The sequence below is a fragment of the Perna viridis genome, chromosome 7 (assembly GCF_037379345.1).
Source record: "Perna viridis isolate PV_CMFRI_1.1 ecotype Kerala chromosome 7, ASM3737934v1, whole genome shotgun sequence".
NCBI lineage: Eukaryota > Metazoa > Mollusca > Bivalvia > Mytilida > Mytilidae > Perna > Perna viridis.
Window position 1 is genome coordinate 21,999,555 of NC_142451.1, and position 21,397 is coordinate 22,020,951.

Sequence of the window (21,397 nt, forward strand, 5' to 3'; positions counted from 1 at the left end):
ACCTTGAAATATCATAAAATGTTTCTTCGAATAACTGCCACCGTTAACACAATATTATAAATGTTTAAACAGTTTGGCTCTTTGTTTGTTAATTGCTTCTGTAATGACCTTCGCAGCAAAGTAAACAAAGGACAAAGCCTCTTTTAGTGTATGAGGACCAAATCAAATGTCTTTTATGTTTCATGGCCTTTCTGTCCTCTGACGTATGTTTGAGACTACATCATGGAACGTGCTTTATCAGTGATATATTTTGATAAGAAACTAATTTAATTAAAGCATGAATATGTTCCGAATATCGTTACCTACTACAATACATTTGTAGCAAAGAAAATTAACAACAACATAACAATGAACAACAACACACAAACAAAAACAAAACAAAATAAAATGAAAGAAACAAACATGATAAAGAATTTAAAATTGTAGTGATCTTAAGTGCCATTTCAGACACTACCACGTGTAGAGGTGATTTTTGAAGTAAAAAAAGAACATTCGATGTTTGTTCGTTCTAAGTATGCTATATTTTACTAAACGATAGCACTTTCGGTAAATATTTATTTATTTTAGAACGCAATCTTTTCATCTTCCACTTAAATCAGGAAAGATAACTCTTGCAAAGTGACAACTGTATGTATGATCTATATAATTTTAATCTAAAATGCATATTTACCGAATGAAAAATAAGGCTGGACGTCTGGAGTGTGACTTTTTCTGAATAGAAACAAAAGTGAATTTCATGAAACTCCACGAAAAATCCATTTTCATTTTTCTTATAAAATATTATTTATTATAAATTTCGTCACTTAACATTTCGAAACATTTTTATCTAAATTTAAATATGAATTTAAACGAAATATTTTGGAAATGTTCCCAAAAGAAAAGTAAGTGGCGAAGTTTATAGTACATGTAATTAAAAATGATTCAAACTGTACCAACATTATATACAGAAGTCACCTGCACATTATTATAAAATATTATTTATTATAAACTTCGTCACTTAACATTTCGAAACATATTCACCACATCTTTATCTAAATTTAAGTATGAATTTAAACGAAAATATATTGAACATGTTCCCAAAACAAAAGTAAGTGGCGAAGTTTACAGTACATGTAATTAAAAATGATTAAAATTGTACCAACATTGTATACAGAAGTCACCAGCACATTATTATGTGTATATATGCTCATTGCTGGCAAAATTAACCTGACTGTAACCATTTTTGACTGTTACTCCAAAAAAAGTGTTAACACAGTAGCATTGGTTTAAAATGATTTTCGAACTTATTTGACTTTAACACTATACTTCAGCTCTTCATCTATAGAAATTAAGATTCTATTGTTTTATACATGAATGATTCCCTATTAAAATGAAATACAAAGAGTAATCAAGGGAACTAAGGTTATAGCGGTAATCAAAAGAATGTAATCCAGAGCAAAAATCAGACATGGAAAACAAACATACACAACAAAGAACATATAGTAACTAAAATCATACACTACAAAGAACATAGAGTAACTAAAATCATACATACAAAGTAACAAAAGTAAATGAGCAACTCGGACTCCACTAAAAACTGTAAGTATGGACCAGGTGCACCGGTAGGGTTAGAGTCCCCTGCTCTTCTAGAAACACCCGCCGAGTTTCTCATAAAAAGTAAAGTTCGGGGTAGACGAAAGAGGAAAGGAAAACTATGACCCGTTGAACAAATCACTTTTCATGGAGCAGATGGATATACAGTAACGATCCACGAGTTCATGATGACGACCATGAAACTTCTGTAGTGATGACTTCAATCTTGTAGCAACATAACCTTACTAAAGAAGCCTATTTGTTAGAATTCTAGCGCGATAACAAAAAAGTATGCGTAGTCCCGGCAAGCTCTGGCATAACGTATGAGTTTTGATATGAACACTCCATACGCAGGTGCGAAAGGGATATTGTCACAAATGAAAGGATAATTGATAATTTTGAATGAAAAGTCATCACGTTTGTCGTAAAGTTTTGCCAAAAGTTTTCCTTTTCCTTTACCATCGATTTCTAAGTGTAGGTCAATATATAAGGCTGACTTCACAGTGTCTGTAGTATCCTTTATCTCAAGTTCTTTGGGGTCGATACGATGTATTAAATCCCCAAAATTAGGATTGTTTAAAGATAACATGTCATCTATATAGCGGAAACAGAGATTAAAGGATCTAGCTAAAGGATATTCTTTATTTTGGATCAGATCAGCTATAAAGGCAGCCTCATAAGAGTGAAGGAATAGGTCAGCAAGAGGAGCACAATTTGTTCCCATTGGAATGCCGACCGTTTGTTTAAAAATTCTAGCATTTTGTAAACATCTTCTGTATATTTGGAAGGTGATTTGGAATTATTTCTTACCAAACATACGTGACTTACAAAGTGAGCCATTTCAATAGCAGATCTATTCCTGTATTGTTATGAATCTAAGTTTATGGCTAAACCTCGCAAAGATCATTCCAAATCTGATTTCTTAGAGAGATGTTATATTACTTATTGCTACTTTAATGATGTTTTTGCGCTGAATAACACTGCCTTTTTCAAATACACTACTGAAATTTACCCCAAGGAATTTACTTTGAATAAAGCTAATAAGGACAGTTTTAATTGCTTCTTTGACTCTTTCATACGGTGTAAAAATATCTCAACTGGTTCGATATGCCTGAGTTTGTAGCGATGTATTTAGATTTTAATGAACAAAATCTATGTATTAATGGTATTTTGTTAGGTCAAGGTTTTCGTTATAAAAAATTAGTTATGACTTTTTCTTTATTATTTCATAAATACAACGATTTGATGCTGAAATTGGTTGTACTTGTCGTAACTTAATTAAAAATAGGATTTCACATCCTAGCTTTTAGGGTAATTGGTAATGCAATAGATAAAGTTTAAACAGAATCGTTTCAGTCTGGAAATATATTTGAATAAAGTTATTCGTAAGGGTTATCTTCACCGTATCATTGTTAAATCTGTGAATTTTGTTTTATTGGTTCTCTCATTGGCTCTCTTGTCTACAAATTAAATACTGATTAACATAATTACATTTCGTCCAATTTCACGCAAAAACTTTTAAGACCTTGTTTTTTTCACATTTTATGATATGTGTTCACTGTTGGGCATGTTTTTATTGATACTTTTCTCAGAGTAAACTAGGTGTGATTATCAGTTGCTTTTGGATTTTGTACTACCTTACAGAAACAGCAAGTGTTCTTTCGAGATAGGTACAACTTGTTGTCTTTTGTCCTTCTTGTTAAGGAGTTTGTATTCTGTATCTATCCCAAGAGGTAAAGGTAAATCCGAATTCGGCATATTTTTATAGTTCGTTTTGTTGTATATTCCCATCACACTCCCAGTTTAGGAGGGGGTTGAACGTTCCCGGGCTCATTTAACCATGTCATATACTTTATGCGCCTGTCCCAAACCTAGAACATGTAGTCCAGTGATCGTCGCTGCTTTTTCGCGTATTGTTATTTGTTTTACGTTGTTTTCTATGGACTAAGTCGATTTTCGTCTGTCATGAATAGTTTCACATCATTTATTCTGGAGCATTGTATAGCTTATTCCATTATGAAGACTGTATGGTGATCTGTGGAGGTTACATTGTTTGTTGCTTGACATTTGGTGGATAATTACCTCATTGGAAATCAAACCACATCTCCTACTTTTATATCTTGGTTAAAATGATAATTAAGTCACCGACCACGAAGTGTCGGTGACTTATTGTTTTTACTTCGGTTTTTTTTTTGTTTGGTTTGTTTGTTTGTTTTTGTTTTGATTTTGTTTTTTATAATCATTATTATTTTTCAGTCATCTTCTATCTTATATTAATAAACTTTTCCGGAAAAATTCGCGAATACCGTAAGGTCGATTCATACGAAACAATGCACATATTTCCAGTATCATCTGAAGTTGCACCTAAGAAGTCAAAACTCCGAAAGAGGCCAAATAAGAAAAGGTTAAAATATTAGAATAGGACATCGCAATGTCATGGAAACCTAGGTATCTAGGAACTTGAAATTTTGTACGGTAGTTTAATATTCCAAACAAAATTATGCAAAAAAAAAAGAAACGGTACGATATGTTGCTCCTTGCTATGGCAACCGATTTTTCCGCCTAATTTTCAAAATGCCATCATTTGGATATAACATGGTTTCTAGGGTGAAAATGTTGTGCCGAGTCTAAATATTGACATTTCAAGAAGATAGGGTAGACAACTCTACCATGGCCGCCATAATTTAAAAATGCTCCGATTTGGATGAAATTTGGTTTCTTGAGTGAAAATGACGGGCCACATCTAATTGTTTAGGTTTCAATACCACGCGAAAGTTGTTGTTGCAATGGTGACTGATGTTCCCGTCATAACTTTAAAATGCTCCAAATTTAGCGTAATTTAATTTTTAGGGTGAAAATAATGTGCCGCATGTAAATGTTTAGGTTTCATCGAAATATGTGTACTGGAGATGACGTGACCCACGTTTCGCGAAACGTAAACTTTAATTATGTCAATACTTTCGTAATAAAAGACTTAAAGAATTGCTTTCATTCCAATGTGGTGGACATTCTGCAAAAGAAAACTCTTTACCATTTTTCACCGACCAATTTAATTATGTCATTGTGACCATATCAACCAAATTGTTTCATAAAGCAAATTTCAAGATTAATCAGGTTTCAAAAGGATCCTTCAAATTAATAATAAAATTATGAAGATAGAGTTATGATCAGGATATTACTTCTATTTATCATTTTTGAAAGACAGATACAATGGGGTGTCGTTATCATAACAAAACCAATAACTTCTATTCTTTCAAATGTAAACAATAGTCAGTTCTGTAAGTTCAAAGTATTTTTCAGCAGAACGTTTTAAACTCTTCAAAATATGACTTTAAACTATAGGCAACATATCCCTGCCTTATGTTTCATTTGCAATTTAAATAGAAGTTTTGAATGTGTGTTTGTTGGCTATCAAATGACCCTGAACTTGCAAATAATGTATTACCAAGATCAGTATCATATTTGATTTTCATACTTTGATCATTGAATTCATCTAAAATACAGCTAATCTTTATATCAGTTTGAGATTAGTTATCATTATACTGAATACGGAAAAATTAACTTTAAACTTTAAAACAACCATTTCAATCAACGCGCAATATACCTTTGTTCCATTAGTTCATATATCATTCGTTAAGCTAAAGTACTTCTGTCAAAGGAAATCCGTTTTTGAAGCAACATCTTCTGCACATCTATATTGATTTCATTTCCAATATATATTTTTCTGTTCGTATTTGCAACTTTATCAAATTTCCAATTAATACGAAACCATACCTTTCTACCTGCTTCTCTTTATTCAATCTGTGAAGGATGAAGTAGTGCCGTTTCGGAGCTTACTGCTCATGCGTGTATATTTTTTTCAAGATTGTTCTCGTTTTTCAGTGATATATGGAATTTATTATGCACAAACAATTTAAATAGCTTTGAACATTAGAATGCTCCTAACTTCATTCACGGAGGATTATACGCATAAAATATCTTAACGTTTGTAAACTAAATACAGCAACTATTTAAGATAATATCTATCAATAGAATTTGCGAATTGAGTACTGACCGAGCAGAAAAAAGCAAACATGATATAGATACAGTAAATCCCTATGTCATGAACTACAAATCTTGTAATCCTATATACATAGTAATGAATGTTTAAAATCAAACATAAAGCATATTGGAATAACATGAAGGCAAAAGGCAGAATGTTCATATACGCAACTGCCAATCAGGTGATACGAATTATCTCCTTCATCTGATAAAAAAATTCGATACATTCGCTTCCAAGACATCAACATGAAAACAGCTTACATTCACTGAAGCAAAAGAAAGGATTTTGGAGGGAATGATAATTCAAAATATTGGAATGGTAAGCATCTCTTTTTTGTTACAAGGCTGTTTTGAGCATTTAGACTATAATTAAATTAAGTTTTGTAAGAAAAGTTTAAATAATAAAACAAAAATATTCATTGATTTTTAATGCAAAGAACTTCAATTTTAGATTAACTTTTTCAAAACCATTAAAAAATGAATGTGTTATGCTTTTGTTGATTAATTATTGCCACTATCATTATCATTAAAAGGTGAGTAGTTTTATTTTTTTTTATCTTTTCTTGGTTTTCATCATTGTTTTTCTCACTTTACGATTAGTAAAATGTTTAATTTTATATTCATATATGATTTGTTCACAGAAAATGTGCTTTCTAATATTCTTTTTCGAATACAGAATGATAATTCCCTTGTTTAAATTCTGTTTAACTGTGCTATTTGAACAGTAATGTTTCAATTTTTAATAATGCAGTTAATTAGTAGTCTAGTTTCTGATATGCAGTCTACAATTAATATTTTCGATGACGCCATTGTTATTTCATTGTAATCAGCGTTACAGAATAGTAACGTTAACTTAGTAACATAAACTTCAATGTGGTAATTAAATACCAATCGGAACGCATCGGCTCTTAAAAAAAATGGCTTTAAGATGTTATCAGACATTCTTTTCCCGACAGTATACGGCCTTCACTGTCGTTAATTTGTCGTTAATGAATTATATCAATTAGTTATATCGACAAAATTATTATTGACTAGTTAATTAAACAGACGGAGAAAGGCAGTGCATGATACCATGATACATGATACCACCTGGCATGATTTGTACATTTGTGTAATTTATATTCAGTTTCTGAATTTCCGTTGTTACAATGGCTCAGGTCTTGTTGAACTGATTTTAGGTGTGTTTAATTGTATAACATTTTTTTCACTTGTGCCCAATTTCAAAAGGGGTTGGGTTGTGATCATGCCAAAGTACTTTAACCTGTCGCATTTTTGCGCCCGTCCCAAGGCAGGAATTTCTGGCCTCTGTACGTCTTCTTTCGTTTACACCTTTACTTAATTTTTATGATACTTGAGCACGGTAAAAATAGAAATTTTCGCTATTTTGGGGTGGACAGAAAATCGCGGATAAAAGGTACCTGTGAAATAGATTTTTTAACACTATAGAACGCTTATCATTTTTGGAAACCGCGAAAATTGATATCTGTGAATATGTTCACTTGGCAGAATCCGCAAAAATTAATGCGTATACAGTATATAGGAGCAACTCTTTAATGTTTAATGATGTTTTGGAGCCAGTGGTAACTTGCCATGTGGTATGAGGATTTCCTCGTCGTTCATCGAAGACCGATGCCTCGCCTTGAGCTGACACGATTGTCCCGATGGGATTGTTGTCTCTTTGACATTTACACCATACTTATTTTCGTTATATTTATTCCATCTATCTTTCTATCATTATAACGATATCGCTCATTATAATGACACGTCGATTGTCATGTTTAAAACCCTAAAGATAAACACACATGCTAATTATCTTTACCCTTTTCTCCCAATGTATTTCTCATATTTGTCATAAACTCATTTTTTACTTATTTTTAGGAGTTTTTAAACGGAACAGAAAGCAATCAAACGCATTCGTACATATCATCAATACAACATCTGCCTGATGAGGGTTATGTAACAATAGCTGTATATCTTATTTTTATCGGTAAGTAAACACAATGTTTTGAGAATAGACCGTAAATATTTAAATACTTAAAACGAAACTTACATATTCTTGGAAAAACACTTTATCTACAAGAAAAGTTTCTTCAGTATGCAGCCTAAAGACTTTTAAAAATGCAAGATTGCTTACAGGAATATTGTCTATTTATTTTTAATCAATTTTAGGAAAAATCGTAAAACTTAGTAATTAGATTTTGATTGTTAGCGAATAATGCTTTCGCAGGATGTTTGGCATTGGTAGCTAATCTGTTCGTGATCACTGTTCTACTGAAAGGCAGCATTAATTATCATGATATTCATCACAAGCTGCTCGTCAACATTGTCGTTTCTGACCTTCTAGTGACGTTGATAGCCATACCTCTGTCAACCGCCTCTAGTCTTTCAAAACAGTAAGTAAGTAGAAATGTAGCTGTTAATTTGTTCCAAATATGTTAACTTGGTTATGTTTGGTTTATTGTTTTATTTATATAATTGTTCCTACTGGTAGTTAGTCTTGTTAAGGACTGACTTACAAATTTTCTGCCAACGAAAAAAATTACCTCCATTAAGTGGTACACACTAAATAACCTGCAAATTATGAAGTGTGCATAACGGGCATCGATGTCATTTTAACAAGACAGAAAAAATATAACAGTCACTCCTTATAATATATTTGAATGTCACAGTTGATCGAGTAGTTCATTCAAAAGGTTGATGACGTCACAGCCTTATTACAAATTTGGTCTATTAGGTGATGGGCAAAATTTTTCATTCCATCTAAACGCGTGGTACACCGGAAATGATATCTTATTCTCGGAATTAAAATAGCTGATCAGGAGTCACATTGTTTGTCCAATATTCTCACAAAAGAGATAATAAAGTGGGAGACTACTGAGAAGTGTTTTTTTTTAAAAGACAGACAAAAGCATTATTTAAAGATTTAATCACTTGCATACCTCGTTATTGTTTCTTTGAGAATTTGTTAAAATCTACGAACCAAAAACATACAAACATGTATATGATTATATCCGTGTAATGTTAGTCGATTGTGATAATTGATGCAGATGATTACACTGCTAATTATCAAAACTGTTGACGAGCTTTACCACCATTACAGTATTAACGCAATGATTTTCTCTCTCTAGATGGGCATCCTTAGTGCTGGAATTATTTTTAAAAAAAACCCTATGAATAAATACTTTAAATATTGGCAATTTTGAATAGGTCAATTTGTCAGCAATTGCAAATACATTAAAATGTTTATACTAAGTAAATGAGATTCTGTATAAAACAAATTAATATTGACGATGTGATTATCTTCCTTATAGTTGGCTATTCGGAGATATAGGATGTACTCTGGCCGGATATTGTGTATTTCTGTTCTGTTTAAATGACATGAATACTCACGCTGCAATCGCTGTACTCCGGTATATCATTGTATGCAAGCCAGAATATGGTGAGTTAAATCATATGTAAACTTAAGTTCCAGATGGACACTGGGTTGCAACAAGTTTCACTAATGTTCGTTAGTTTTGACTCTGTTTCTCGTACCTTTTCATGCTCTGTCCTATATTTCTACAGGCCAGATGATCTTATGTCTTTCTTTTTGTTTCTGAGAGAGAGGTCTGTGTACCGAAGAACACAATCAATGTCGCTTTATTTTGGTTGTTTTTTTTTAAGTAACATATCAATATAAATTCAAATGTTACGATCAGTTACGAAACAAATGTAAAATGCAAAATTTGTAATTACGAGTTAATTGGCATGATATACATGTCAATTTGTCGATGACTAAAAGAAATATGATCACATTTATTAATTTCATTATTGTGCTGATGAATTTATTTCAGATTAATACATTTCAGTTATCTCTGAAAGAGTTATCAAGGCAAAATTGGTTTATAAGTTTCAATATTATTTAAGACATTTAAAAGACTGTCCGTGTAGATACCTGGCAAGTTCCATAATGTGAATGCGAAGGGTAAATTTTATCCCACCAATTGTTTTATTTCAATTTAATGTTGAACTCATTTTTGATGTCAGGAAGAACAAGGTGCGGATGACTCAGAATATAAGTTCCGTAACAAAAAAAAATTAATTATAACTACATCAAAGAGTTAAGGATTCTATCAACTGCTTTCTTATCTCCCTATTACCATTTCAGTTAATTACAAACCAACATTCATTTCTTAGAAAACATGAGTTTGTGATTTCTACTGGATGATATATTTTTTTAAACAAAATGTGTGTCCAACACTGCCTCGGTCTTTCATTGACACCATTTTACACTGTAGGTGTTAATGGCGTGTAAAAGGGATGTGTTAATGAATGAAACAGCAATAATCAGGAAATAGGTGTCAAAATGAAATGAAATGAACACCTGTATCTTCTATAATTTTGATAGTAAACTTTTTGTAGCGAGTTGCTTTGAACCTTACAATTTGCTTTCAGTCATTTAAGTTTGCTTATTATGTTAAACATGTCTCCCATTAAAAATTCATATTTAGTGTTCTTATAATCATTTATATTTTTATGGAAAGTATTTGCACTTCTATTCTGACATGAAGTCACAAGTTCAACTAACTGACAAATGACAGTTTTATAAATAAATCTAAGATGTTAAATTTTTATACAAATCAAGATATTCGTGTAGTATCAAGTGATACTAGCGACTTGAATATTCATGATTGTGTAACGTAAATGATACACGTGTAAAATATCACATTAAAAACAAAACCCTCAAAATTAATAAGGTTTATCAGGAAAAGTTAAACAATTTAATTAAGCTAAGTATTTTTGTATCTATTAAATTTGTTATACTGAAAAGTGTCAGAATTACTTCAGTATTTTTCACTGACGACATCTTCCTTCAACCTGAACGCAACCAAAACATTGTCAGGTAAAATCAGAAGCTGAATCATCCGATCATGAGGCCTGGGAAAAAACTCTGGACTTCTGGACTAGAAATAACGCAAACACTTCCGAAATTCTCAAAAATCCAACTCCCTGTCTGCCGCTCTGGTACCTTGGAGAAACGTTGATCTGAATAGCCATTCGAATAATCATCAGGACAAGGTATCCAGGATACCCTATATACTGTTACTGCAGTCATCTCAAACGCGATTTCGTGATCTGGAAAATGAGGTTGATTTACTTAGTAAAAGGCGATTGTGCAATAACGGAAGGTATGTTGTCAGTAGTCCAAATCATCATATTCAAATAAAAAGCATACATATTGGGCCAATGCTTAATGATTTATTATATGCATAAAACTGAAAAAAGTGGACATATAAAGGTTTTTTATCAGTATTTTTGAATATATGCTTTCTGTGAGAGGTTCAAATAGGGGTTGGATAGATCCAATATGATGAGCAATATAGGTTCGGCAAAGAACGTAATCCTTATTTATCTTGGGGTGCTATTAATATGAAAATGTGGGTGTTATATTAATTCACCCCAAATAATTATCTGCAGAAAATAAAACAATTTTTGAGTTTTCCTGGTGCCAAAAAGACAGATATATTAAATTGTGATAATTTTATACTGACATCATCTTACTTTAATTTGAAATCAACCAAACATTACCAAGCTAAGCGTTATATAAAATCCCACACACCTTCCACGACCTTCTCACTGTGTTATTTCTAGTTTCTATTGCTATTTTGTTACTTTTTCAGAACGATCGGCGTATTTTAATAAGCTCATCAACATTAAGATTTATTGAACTTGTGCGGATCAGAATATACTAGATGCCAAATTGAATTCGATGCATTCAACTATAGCTGCATATTTGATATTAAAATGAAGACCCGCCCGTGTGTGCAAGGAAGCAATTGGACTTACATGGAATACGAAGCTACATGCATTGTATTTTTATTGAAAGATATATTCAGTGACTCTCATTTCAACATTTCTCCGGTTATAGCATACATTTTTTTTCAGTTTACTTTAAAGAGAGTTTTAAATATTGTTTTGTCTTATATCATATTTTTTAAATAAATTTAAAATTTGTCACAGGTTGATTTTATGTTTTATTCCAAAAAGTGTTTGTATTGAATTAATTGGTACCCGGAGGCTTCTTGACACTTATTCGAGAAGCACGACACATCTAGATTTGAAGTAGATTAGACCATAAGGATAAGGTAGGCAATGGTTTACTATGATTTGGTTTTTTTTTATTCCTGATTGAATTTGTAATCGACAGGTCCTTATAACAGTTCCTTCTTTTTTGTAGAATTCTATTTGAAGGGAAAATGGGCCATTATGTACTTTTTCGTACCAGTATGGGGTCACACGATCTTTTTCACGACGTTACCGTTTTTCGGTATGAGTCAATATTCTACAGAAGCCTTTGGTGTCTCGTGTTCAATTGATTGGGTCACCAGCTCAACTGCTAGCTTGTGTAGCAACATAGTGATAGTCCTTTGCTGTTATTTTCTTCACGTGTCCATCTTTGTATTTTGCTACTCTAACGTTATTAAGAAGTTTTCTGAAGCATCCGGAGCTATTGCACGATTAAGAGGAGAAATTATTGCAGACGCCCAAACAATTAAATTAGAGGTGATGTTGCGGCATCATAAGATCTTAACATACAGAAAAGTTGCATTGGTAAGTTGACAAAGCCTTCACAAAGTTTTTTAATTTTCAAGTAAACATGACTTGCTCGCTTTTTTTCAAAATAGTTAATTATACCCCTACTACACTTCTAAAGTGGCGGTATGTAGTAATAGTTTTGAATTTAACTGCAAATTATACATTGCCCAAGTTATCATTACCAAAATATCTCTTTGTTTAAAAGGGAAAATTTTGATAAATCTCATTTTAACATAAGTTAACAACTACGATAATGCATATTCTCGATGACTGATGCTTACGTGCATAAATTGTATCAACATGTTTCAAAGTAGCATGTTTATTATGTCTATTTAAAAAAATATTATCAATTGGCTAACACTTTTAAATATTTCAGGCTTCGCTGGCAATGGTTGCAGTGTTTATGGTTGCCTGGACACCTTACGCACTGGCTTCAGTATGTTTCATGTTTACACACAGCGTTCCAGTCTGGGTTCGAGTTGTCCCAACAATGATGGCCAAGAGCAGTGTAGTTTTGAGCCCTTTATCATGTGCTTTATTTAGCTGCAGTTTTAGAAAAGCAGCATGGCATTTGCTATGTGGAACACCAGACGACATTGGCGATATACCAGAGATTGTAGACCTGCGTACTAACAACCATCTCAGTAGGTGAGGAGTAACAGGTAAATGTATAACTACACTTGTATGACCACCTTTTAAAATTCATTCTGATTTTTTACAAGTGGTGGACGGCGTCAATTCGATAATCGTATGATAGTATTTGTTTGGTCTCGTTTTGTTTTTGTTTTTTTTGTGTGTGTGTGTGTGTTTGTTTTTGTTTATTTTTAAACTAGGTGTGGTTTAAGCAGAAGTCGCCTACACCCCCTGGTTCACTAGGAGCATGCTCGTAGTTGTTGGAGTTTCTCACGTTAGTCAGGGTTTCTATTTTGCGATGTTTGTTTTCCTTTTTTTCTCTTTATATATAACTGTTTAATTTTGACATCGAATGCTTCCAATCTGTAGGCCTAATGACAATAATCAATATGTGCTCTTTAATATTCATTTATGCTGCAATTTATTTTTTTCTCTATTTATCAGATACAAGAATAGCATAGAAATGTTTTGTGGCGAAATGTCAGTGAATGGAGTTTACATAGGTAGAGTTAAGTATGGAAGTTGACAAACAATTGGAAAGATAGCTAAAAGTGTTTAATGAAACATAACTGCAGATATTAAATAGCATTGTTTGTTACGCTCTTTGTAACTTAGTACAACGATTTTTTTTCTGGAATCAGTGAAAATGCGTAGATATCATTGTTCGTAAATAAGTGAAATCAAATGTTCCTGAATGTTGCATCCATGTTGTCAAATAAATTTAATCAAAAAGTCATATCTCATGTTGAATTGTATTTTGTGATTGACCAAATCCACAAAGACATGGAAACCTTGTACTCCCGGAAGAGATACACGTTTACAGCATTATCAATGAACAAGCATTTTTGAAAAAAAAAATAAATTAAGACGGAACATATGGTCATAATATATTTTGATTAAAATATATATGCCAACAATCAGCACTCTATTCAGTACTATGTTTTGTGTAATTGTTTATATTGTACAAATAAAAAAATCCAAAAGCTAGATTTAGCAATTTGTGATTGATTTGTGCCCAATTGAACAGAGGGTCCAACTATTATCACTTTGCGTTCGTCGATTTTGTTATTCATCGTAATATTCAATCTGTCCCTTAAACCACCAGTAATTGACATCCAAAGTTAAACGGGTCTTTTGATATCAATCATAAAAAAGCATATCAATGATTTTGAAAAAAAAAGAATGCAAAAACCATGGCTATTTCAAAACAAAACAAGAATGATATGAGAAAACCAATGGGTAGCTTTGAGTTGACATTTTTATCCTGGTGGAGTAGTTTTTCAATTAACAAATTTAAATTTTCCATGCCCATTCTCGTTATAACGTTTCATCTTAAATTCAATGAGGTAAAACATACCATACATGATAAATAACCCATCATGTGTAAAACAAATTTCTTACATCCTACCAGACAAACCTACTATTTAGTCGCTTTTTATCACCACAACAAAGAAATTAATGTTTCATTGTGCTACTTGTGTATATCTAGAATTATATGAAACTTCAATTTGAGTGTCCAATTACAGAAACAAAGTCATTAATGACGTCATATTTATTTTCAATGAACGGCTAAAATGTAACTACCTACGTAACAGAGAATAAATTTTAAAGGGTTTAAATTCACTGGAAACAAGGAGCTCCTCACTTCTACACATGAACATTGGTTGTACTATTTTTACTTTGCTTCCAATTAGTAATGATATCATTGGAGTTAAACATGTTATATATAAATATAAAAGAGGTATCATCCGGTGACTTAAATAAAAAAATCCATTGCATATTATGGTAAACCACAATACTCTATGCAAAGATTCAAAATTGACAATCTTCTTTTGAAATAACCACGTAAGATAATTATTGTCTGTTCAGCATCATTCTGGACGTGTTTAAAACGAATTAATATAGACCTTTGCATTTTCTAACAAGTTACCTAGCTTTATGAAACATTATTTCAGTTTTCTGCGTTATAACGATTTTTTATACATAAAATCAACTAGGCAGGTGTTTCTAGAAAAGAAGCCTACCGGTGAACCTGGTCCATGCTCTCCGTTTTTAGTGGAGTCCGAGTTGCTCATTTTTTGTTACTTTTTATGTATTATTTTGGTTATTTTACGTTCTTTGTTGTGTATGTCTGTTTTCTATGTCAGGTGTTAGTCTTTCGACTTCCGCCAGAATCTTTGCTCCTTTGATTACTTTTAACAATGTATATCAATACATTAAGTCATGTCGATATATTTATAGTACATCAGATTTGAAAATAAAACATTAAAACAATATCATATCATTGTTTTATCATTTTGATTTTTGGACACAGTAAAACCTCGATATTTTGTGGTACTCATTAGAATTTGCGTTTTGTTTTGTTTGGTTTTTCGTCCATAGTTGGTTTATTTTGCAAAATCCCTCTTTAATAAAGTAAACAATTAAATCATACGTTTAAAAAAAAAAGAAAACAAAAACAAAAACGCTTTTCATTTTCCCAGTTATGATTACACTGCAATAATATCAACTGAAAGCTAAAATATATTAAAATCAGACCAAATTAAAAAAAAATAAGAAAAAGGGTTCGTTAATAAAAATTTCATGTAAATAAAAAATAAAAATGGAAATCCTCGGCAGTGACTCTATCGGGGATGTTTTAGTGTACTTTCATAGTATATTGTTTTTTCGTTTTAATTTGCTTGGTTTTTTTTGGGTTTTTTTCTCTTTTTTTTTTCTTAATTTTGGTATTTTGTTTTAAGATAATTAGTTTTACATACACTTGAAACCATAATTATATTAGTTGCCAAAATATGTATTAAATACTAAAACTGACATAAAGCATGTTAAATCTTGATAAATAACTTTATTACTTCTTTAGACTATTGTCTGTTTAGATAACTGTCTTGTATTTACAAGTTAATATGCTTACAGTAGGATTATAGTTAACCATATTAAGTAAATGTCCATATACGAGAAACAACAGATGTGTGACGCACACAATGCTTTGTTTAACTTCTTATTGATGAAATGCAAACCATCGTACACACGTAAACAATAGCGTGGGTTAGCCAGTCTGATATAGAAATTAAGTCAATTGTTTTATATGGAATATTGCAAGATATATTACAGTGCATTTCAACATGTTCATAATAATCTTCTTTAGCGTTTTCTAGACAAGCAGAGGACGCTTACCCTAGCGATACACCTTGTATATACTCCCTCTGAGTGGTTGTTCATTTTAAATTTTGTTTCTTTTTACCTGTTGTTTTTGGTAATTTCATGTTATTAGTTGTATGTGTTTATTTCTCTTGTCTGATCTTTACCTAACCGTCTGAAGCACTTGATGTCATTGCCGATTTTTCGGTTGTTCACATTGCAAGTGCTTTAGGTTTTTTATTAAGTTTTGTTTTTCTTATGTTCGGTTTTAATATGTAATCTATTTTATTCAGTTCACTTCATTTTGTATATGGATCGTCTTAATACCCTGTATCGTTGTCTATAGTCTGTGTATATATGGATTTCGACGTATCTTAATTGTCACATTATCAGCGATTAAAATCTACAATTGTGTTATTTAGGACGGTATTTATTCTCATATTAGCTATATATTTTCATTAGAACAAGTATGTATTGTTACTCTTGCCTTTTCGTTTAATAAATATTGCTGCAGCCTACTTTTCATTTAGAATTGTCAACTTTCCTTTCATCTGTGGCAACATCCCTTCGGCTCCTGCGTATGGAGTGTTCATGTCACAACTCATATGTTATGCCAGAGCTTGCCGAAACTACGCAGACGTTTTGTATCGCGTTAGAACTCTGACAAATAGGCTTCTGGAACAGGGTTTTGTTGCTACAAGATTGAAGTCATCACTACAGAAGTTTTATGGTCGTCATCATGAACTCGTGGATCGTTATGGTGTATCCATCTGCACCATGAAAACTGATTTATTGAACGGGTCATAGTTTTCCTTTCCTCGTTTGTCTACCCCGAACTTGACTTTTTATGAGCAACTCGGCGGGTGTTTCTAGAAAAGCAGAGGACGCTTACCCTACCGGTGCACCTGGTCCATGCTCCCAGTTTTTAGTGGAGTCCGAGTTGCTCATTTACTTTTGTTACTTTGTATGTATGATTTTAGTTACTTGATGTTCTTTGTTGTGCATGTCTGTTTTCCATGTCTGGTCTTTGTCCCTGGATTACATTGTTTTGATTACCGCTATAACCTTGATTCCTTTTATTACTCTTTCAAGTTTATAAAAACACCGACAAGTGTTGATCGTTTGCATATTGATTGGAAATAATATAGTTTGATTCTTGCATACCGATAAGATATTAGAAATAATTAAACTGGACACTCCGATAATCAGCATAACTGTTTTTGTGAAGATATCTACTTTAGATGTTAATCATATCTCGAGTTCTTATGTTGAGCTATCCTAATTTCCTAGAAGAAGTTTACAATTTAGTTTATGTGATATAAACAATCATATTATTTTTGTGTCATGGAAAGGCATTCCTCACATGAAATTCCAACCAGGAAACTTTCAAATATGTAGTTTTATGCAACCGGACCGTAATCCCTGATATAATTAAGGTTATTTCTCATGTAAGTTTTCTTTTATTTAGTAATACATAGTTATTGTATTCATTTTTTTTTTTCAAATATTCGATTCAATTTCACATAATAACTCTAGCCTATTTGCAATACCTTTCAATCTTCTCAATATTTCATTCTTTGATTGAGTGTCTCTGTGATTTCATTAATGCTAAGCAAAACATTCCTCACTATAGTTTTAGTATGTTGTAGACGCAGTGTTAATGGGAATGTTCTTTTATTTCAAAACAACTAATCGATTTCGCTGCTATTGGACCGTAGGTTTCGAAGGTATTTACTAGTCCACAATACGGATATCATATGACTTTTAGGATAAAACACTTTTTGCCTAGTTCCGTCTTCTTGATTAATTCAAAAACCTTGTATATCAAGGGTATCAAGTGTTTCGATTTCCGTCGCTTTTCCTTAATGCCTCTAACCGAAATACCATTGTTAGTGTCGTCGCTGTTCATCGTGGTCACGGGGTGATAAATATTGATTCAAAGGTCAAATAGTTTTCTTCTTTTTTATCAAATATGATGATCACATTCATATTTTATTATTTTTTATATCAAATGTTATCTCAGCATCTAATGTTTGTTTTGATGTAATAGTATTCAAAATTATTTGATTACTCATAAAAAAGTAGAGGTATGAAAACGTTTCGTGCATGCAAAATGTACGGTGGTCTTGATTTTTTTTCCAAGTTAAAGTTTATTTCCTTAACTTAAAATGATTTATACGATATATCAAAGAAGCTTTTGAATTTATAATATTCCATTCTCGTGTTATATTTATACGAAAACATCGAAATTGTGCAGCTGGGTTAACAGTGCAATTGTAGCCTTTACAGTGTAATCAAGGGAACCAAGATTCTAGCGGTAATCCAAAGAATGTAATCCAGGGACAAAGACCAGACATGGAAGAGCAATAAAGGGAACCAAGATTCTAGCGGAAATCCAAAGAATGTAATCCAGGGACGATGGCCTGACATGGAAGAGTAATCAAGGGAACCAAGATTCTAGCGGAAATTCAAAGGATGTAATCCATGAACAAAGGCCAGACATGGAAAACAAACACAACAAATAACATAAAGTAACTGAAATAATACATACAAAGTTACAAAAGTAAATGAGCAACTCGGTCTCCACTAAAGACCTGGAGCATGGACCAGGTGCACCTGAAGAAAATGCGTCCTCTGCTTTTATAGAAACACCCACCAAGTTGCTCATAAAAAGTCAAGTCCGGGATAGACTAAAGAGGAAAGGAAAACTTTGACACATTGAACAAATCAGTTTTTATGGTGCAGGTGGATTCACCGTAACGACCCACGTGTTCATGATGACGGTCATAAAACTTATGTAGTGATGACTTCAATATTCTAGCAACATAACCCTGTTCCAGAAGCCTAATTGTAAGATGTCTAACGCGATTAAACACATCGATTCGGGAAAAAATATGCAATACGATTAAACAATACTGACCATGAAAGAAGACTTTTGTAAATATTGTTTTTAGCGACAAAAATGGAATCTTGAAAAGAACAAAATAGACACCCGACTTTCGAAAAATTACTTGAGTAAACCAATTGTCTATTGTAAAGATCGTACAGATCTCTTACATGAGTAAACAGTGAAAATATTTTTGTTTAAAATAATAAATAAATAAATTTATAAATCAAAAATAACCAAGATATAAAAGAAAAAAAGGACAAGTTACCACACAAGATTGGTTGACACTTACAAATAAAACAGATTCACTTCATGTATTTTGTTCAGTATTCACTTTACTTTTCTAATATGTACTACGCTACTAAAGTTCTTTTTCAGGAAAAGTCAGTGTTGCTTTTTATTGTTATTTTGAACAATCGTCATTTCCAAGATCATAAGTCGGGACGTTTTGAAAATCTATAGTTAAAAACAAATTTACGAAAGACATGCTAATGCTGACGACCTTCTGTATATCATCGATTTCAAGAAACTTTTGTTTTCATAGTTATATTTAAACAGTACATAAGTATTTGATAATTTGAGTCATGAACGTAGTTATACTTGCATTACAGCATAAATCAATCTGTCAGATGTACTCCATTTTATTGTATATACTTGTTTAGGGGGTTTAATGTACCGTCATAATGTGTCATAGCATATATCACACATTTTTGGAATGGTAAGTAGCAATAGAATTTTAGATGTCATAGAAACTCTGCCAAGGCAAATCTTTAAAATATATAACTGTTTGTTAAATGCCAGCTATATATATCACATAAGGAATGTCCAAAATGCAAATCCAGGGGGGCAACAAGAGGTCCGCCTTATGCTTGAAAATTTGGTTGATTAAATTTAACTAGAAATCTGTGAGAAGGCCCGCTACGGGCAGTTAAGGACCGTCTCGGAATCTAGATTTTGGATTCACCACTGTAAGAGCCAACAGAAGAATAGTAGAACGGGTGGTTTTCATTACAGATATTAAAAACATAATGTATTTTTTGGAGGTGAGGGCTTTTAAGGTTCGATAATCATTTCTTTCCCATTGCATTTTCCATGTTCAAAATTTTCATCAGATAATTACTTGTTACTTTTGTGTTCTTCTATGGTAAATGGGATTTTACTTTTTTCGAAGGGAAATCAAGAGAACCACTATTCGAAGTGTAATATAAGAGTAATCAAGGGAACCAATATTGTAGCGGAAAAAAATGTTCTCCAGGGACAAAGAACAAACATGGAAAATAGACAAACACAAAAAGAACATAAAGTAACTAAAAAAATACATGCAAAGTTACACAAGTTAATGAGCAACTCGGATTCCACTAAAAACTCGGAGCATGGATCAGGTGCACCGGTAGGGTAAGCTTCCTCTGCCTTTCTAGAAACATCTGCCGAGTTGCCTATAAAAAGTCTGGGGTAGACGAAAGAGGAAAGGAAAACTTTTCACATTGAACAAATCAGTTTTTTATGGTGCAGATGGATACACAGTAGCGATCCACGAGTTCATGATGACGACTATAAAACTTCTGTAGTGATGTCTTCAATCTTGTAGCAACATAAACCTGTTTCAGAAGGCTAATTGTAAGAAGTCTAGAGCGATACAAAAAGTCTGCAAGCTCTGGCATAACGTATGAATTGTGAAATGAAAACTCCATACGCAGGTGCTGCAGGGATGTTGCCACAGATGAAAGGAAAGTTGTCAATTCTGAATGAAAACGCGTCATGCTTGTCGTAAATGCTGGTCAATAGTTTTCCTTTACCGTCGATCTCTAAGTGTAGGTCAAGATATCAGTATGACTTCACAGTGCGATGTATCAATCCATATAATATCTCATTGCTCATATTTATGGTCACAATACTTAGGTGCTCTTTACAAACTCGACATTTTTTGAAATTTAACAGTTTAGAAATTATTATAAAGAAGAAATTTTAATAAATAATTGCCGTCCAAGCAAATGTTCAATATAATATTTTAGACATACCTTTTTTTATTCCAAACAAAAAGCTACTTGTCTATAGTTGAGAAAAATTAAGTTATATAAAGTTGTTGTTTATTATCGATTTACCATCGGCACATGGTAGACAAGCATTTTCAATAATTAGACAAATTAGTATAATTAAGAAAAACACTTTCATAGTCATTTTGAAAGCAGGATAACAGGGCAATAGTTAAACTACAGATTACATAATCAGGATAAAACAAATCACCAATTATCATAAAACATATTTATGAAAAAATTGAACAAAAATGTATGTTAAATTAGTGCAGTTGTTTTGTACATCAAGACTCCAGCGGCGCAGTATCGGTTACAGTAGAGAAAACACAAATGGAACATGTTGAACTTTACAGTTTAAACATTGTTCAAAGTGACACCAGTTCATGTTCACCGTAGGTTTGAAAAGAATAAGAAAAAGAAGTGGTTTTCTCTGTAATTTGAACGAAATTATGTCAAGTGTATTGCATCTCAAAGAAATTAGATTGAATTTTGACACTATTTGACAACCACTGGCAAA

At 32.3% G+C, this 21,397-nt stretch overlaps 1 protein-coding gene across 1 annotated transcript; it reads left to right on the forward strand.

Moving 5' to 3' along the window:
- Positions 1-6,761: 6,761 nt before the first annotated feature.
- On the forward strand, positions 6,762-13,799 carry LOC148611795 (rhodopsin, G0-coupled-like). The gene is made up of 7 exons (XM_088595327.1): positions 6,762-6,770; positions 7,492-7,600; positions 7,841-8,006; positions 8,925-9,052; positions 11,831-12,204; positions 12,566-12,851; positions 13,267-13,799. Exons 1-6 carry the CDS (start codon positions 6,762-6,764, stop codon positions 12,839-12,841), a joined length of 1,062 nt encoding a protein of 353 aa, XP_088451453.1. The 3' UTR covers positions 12,842-12,851; positions 13,267-13,799.
- The last annotated feature ends 7,598 nt before the right edge of the window (positions 13,800-21,397 follow it).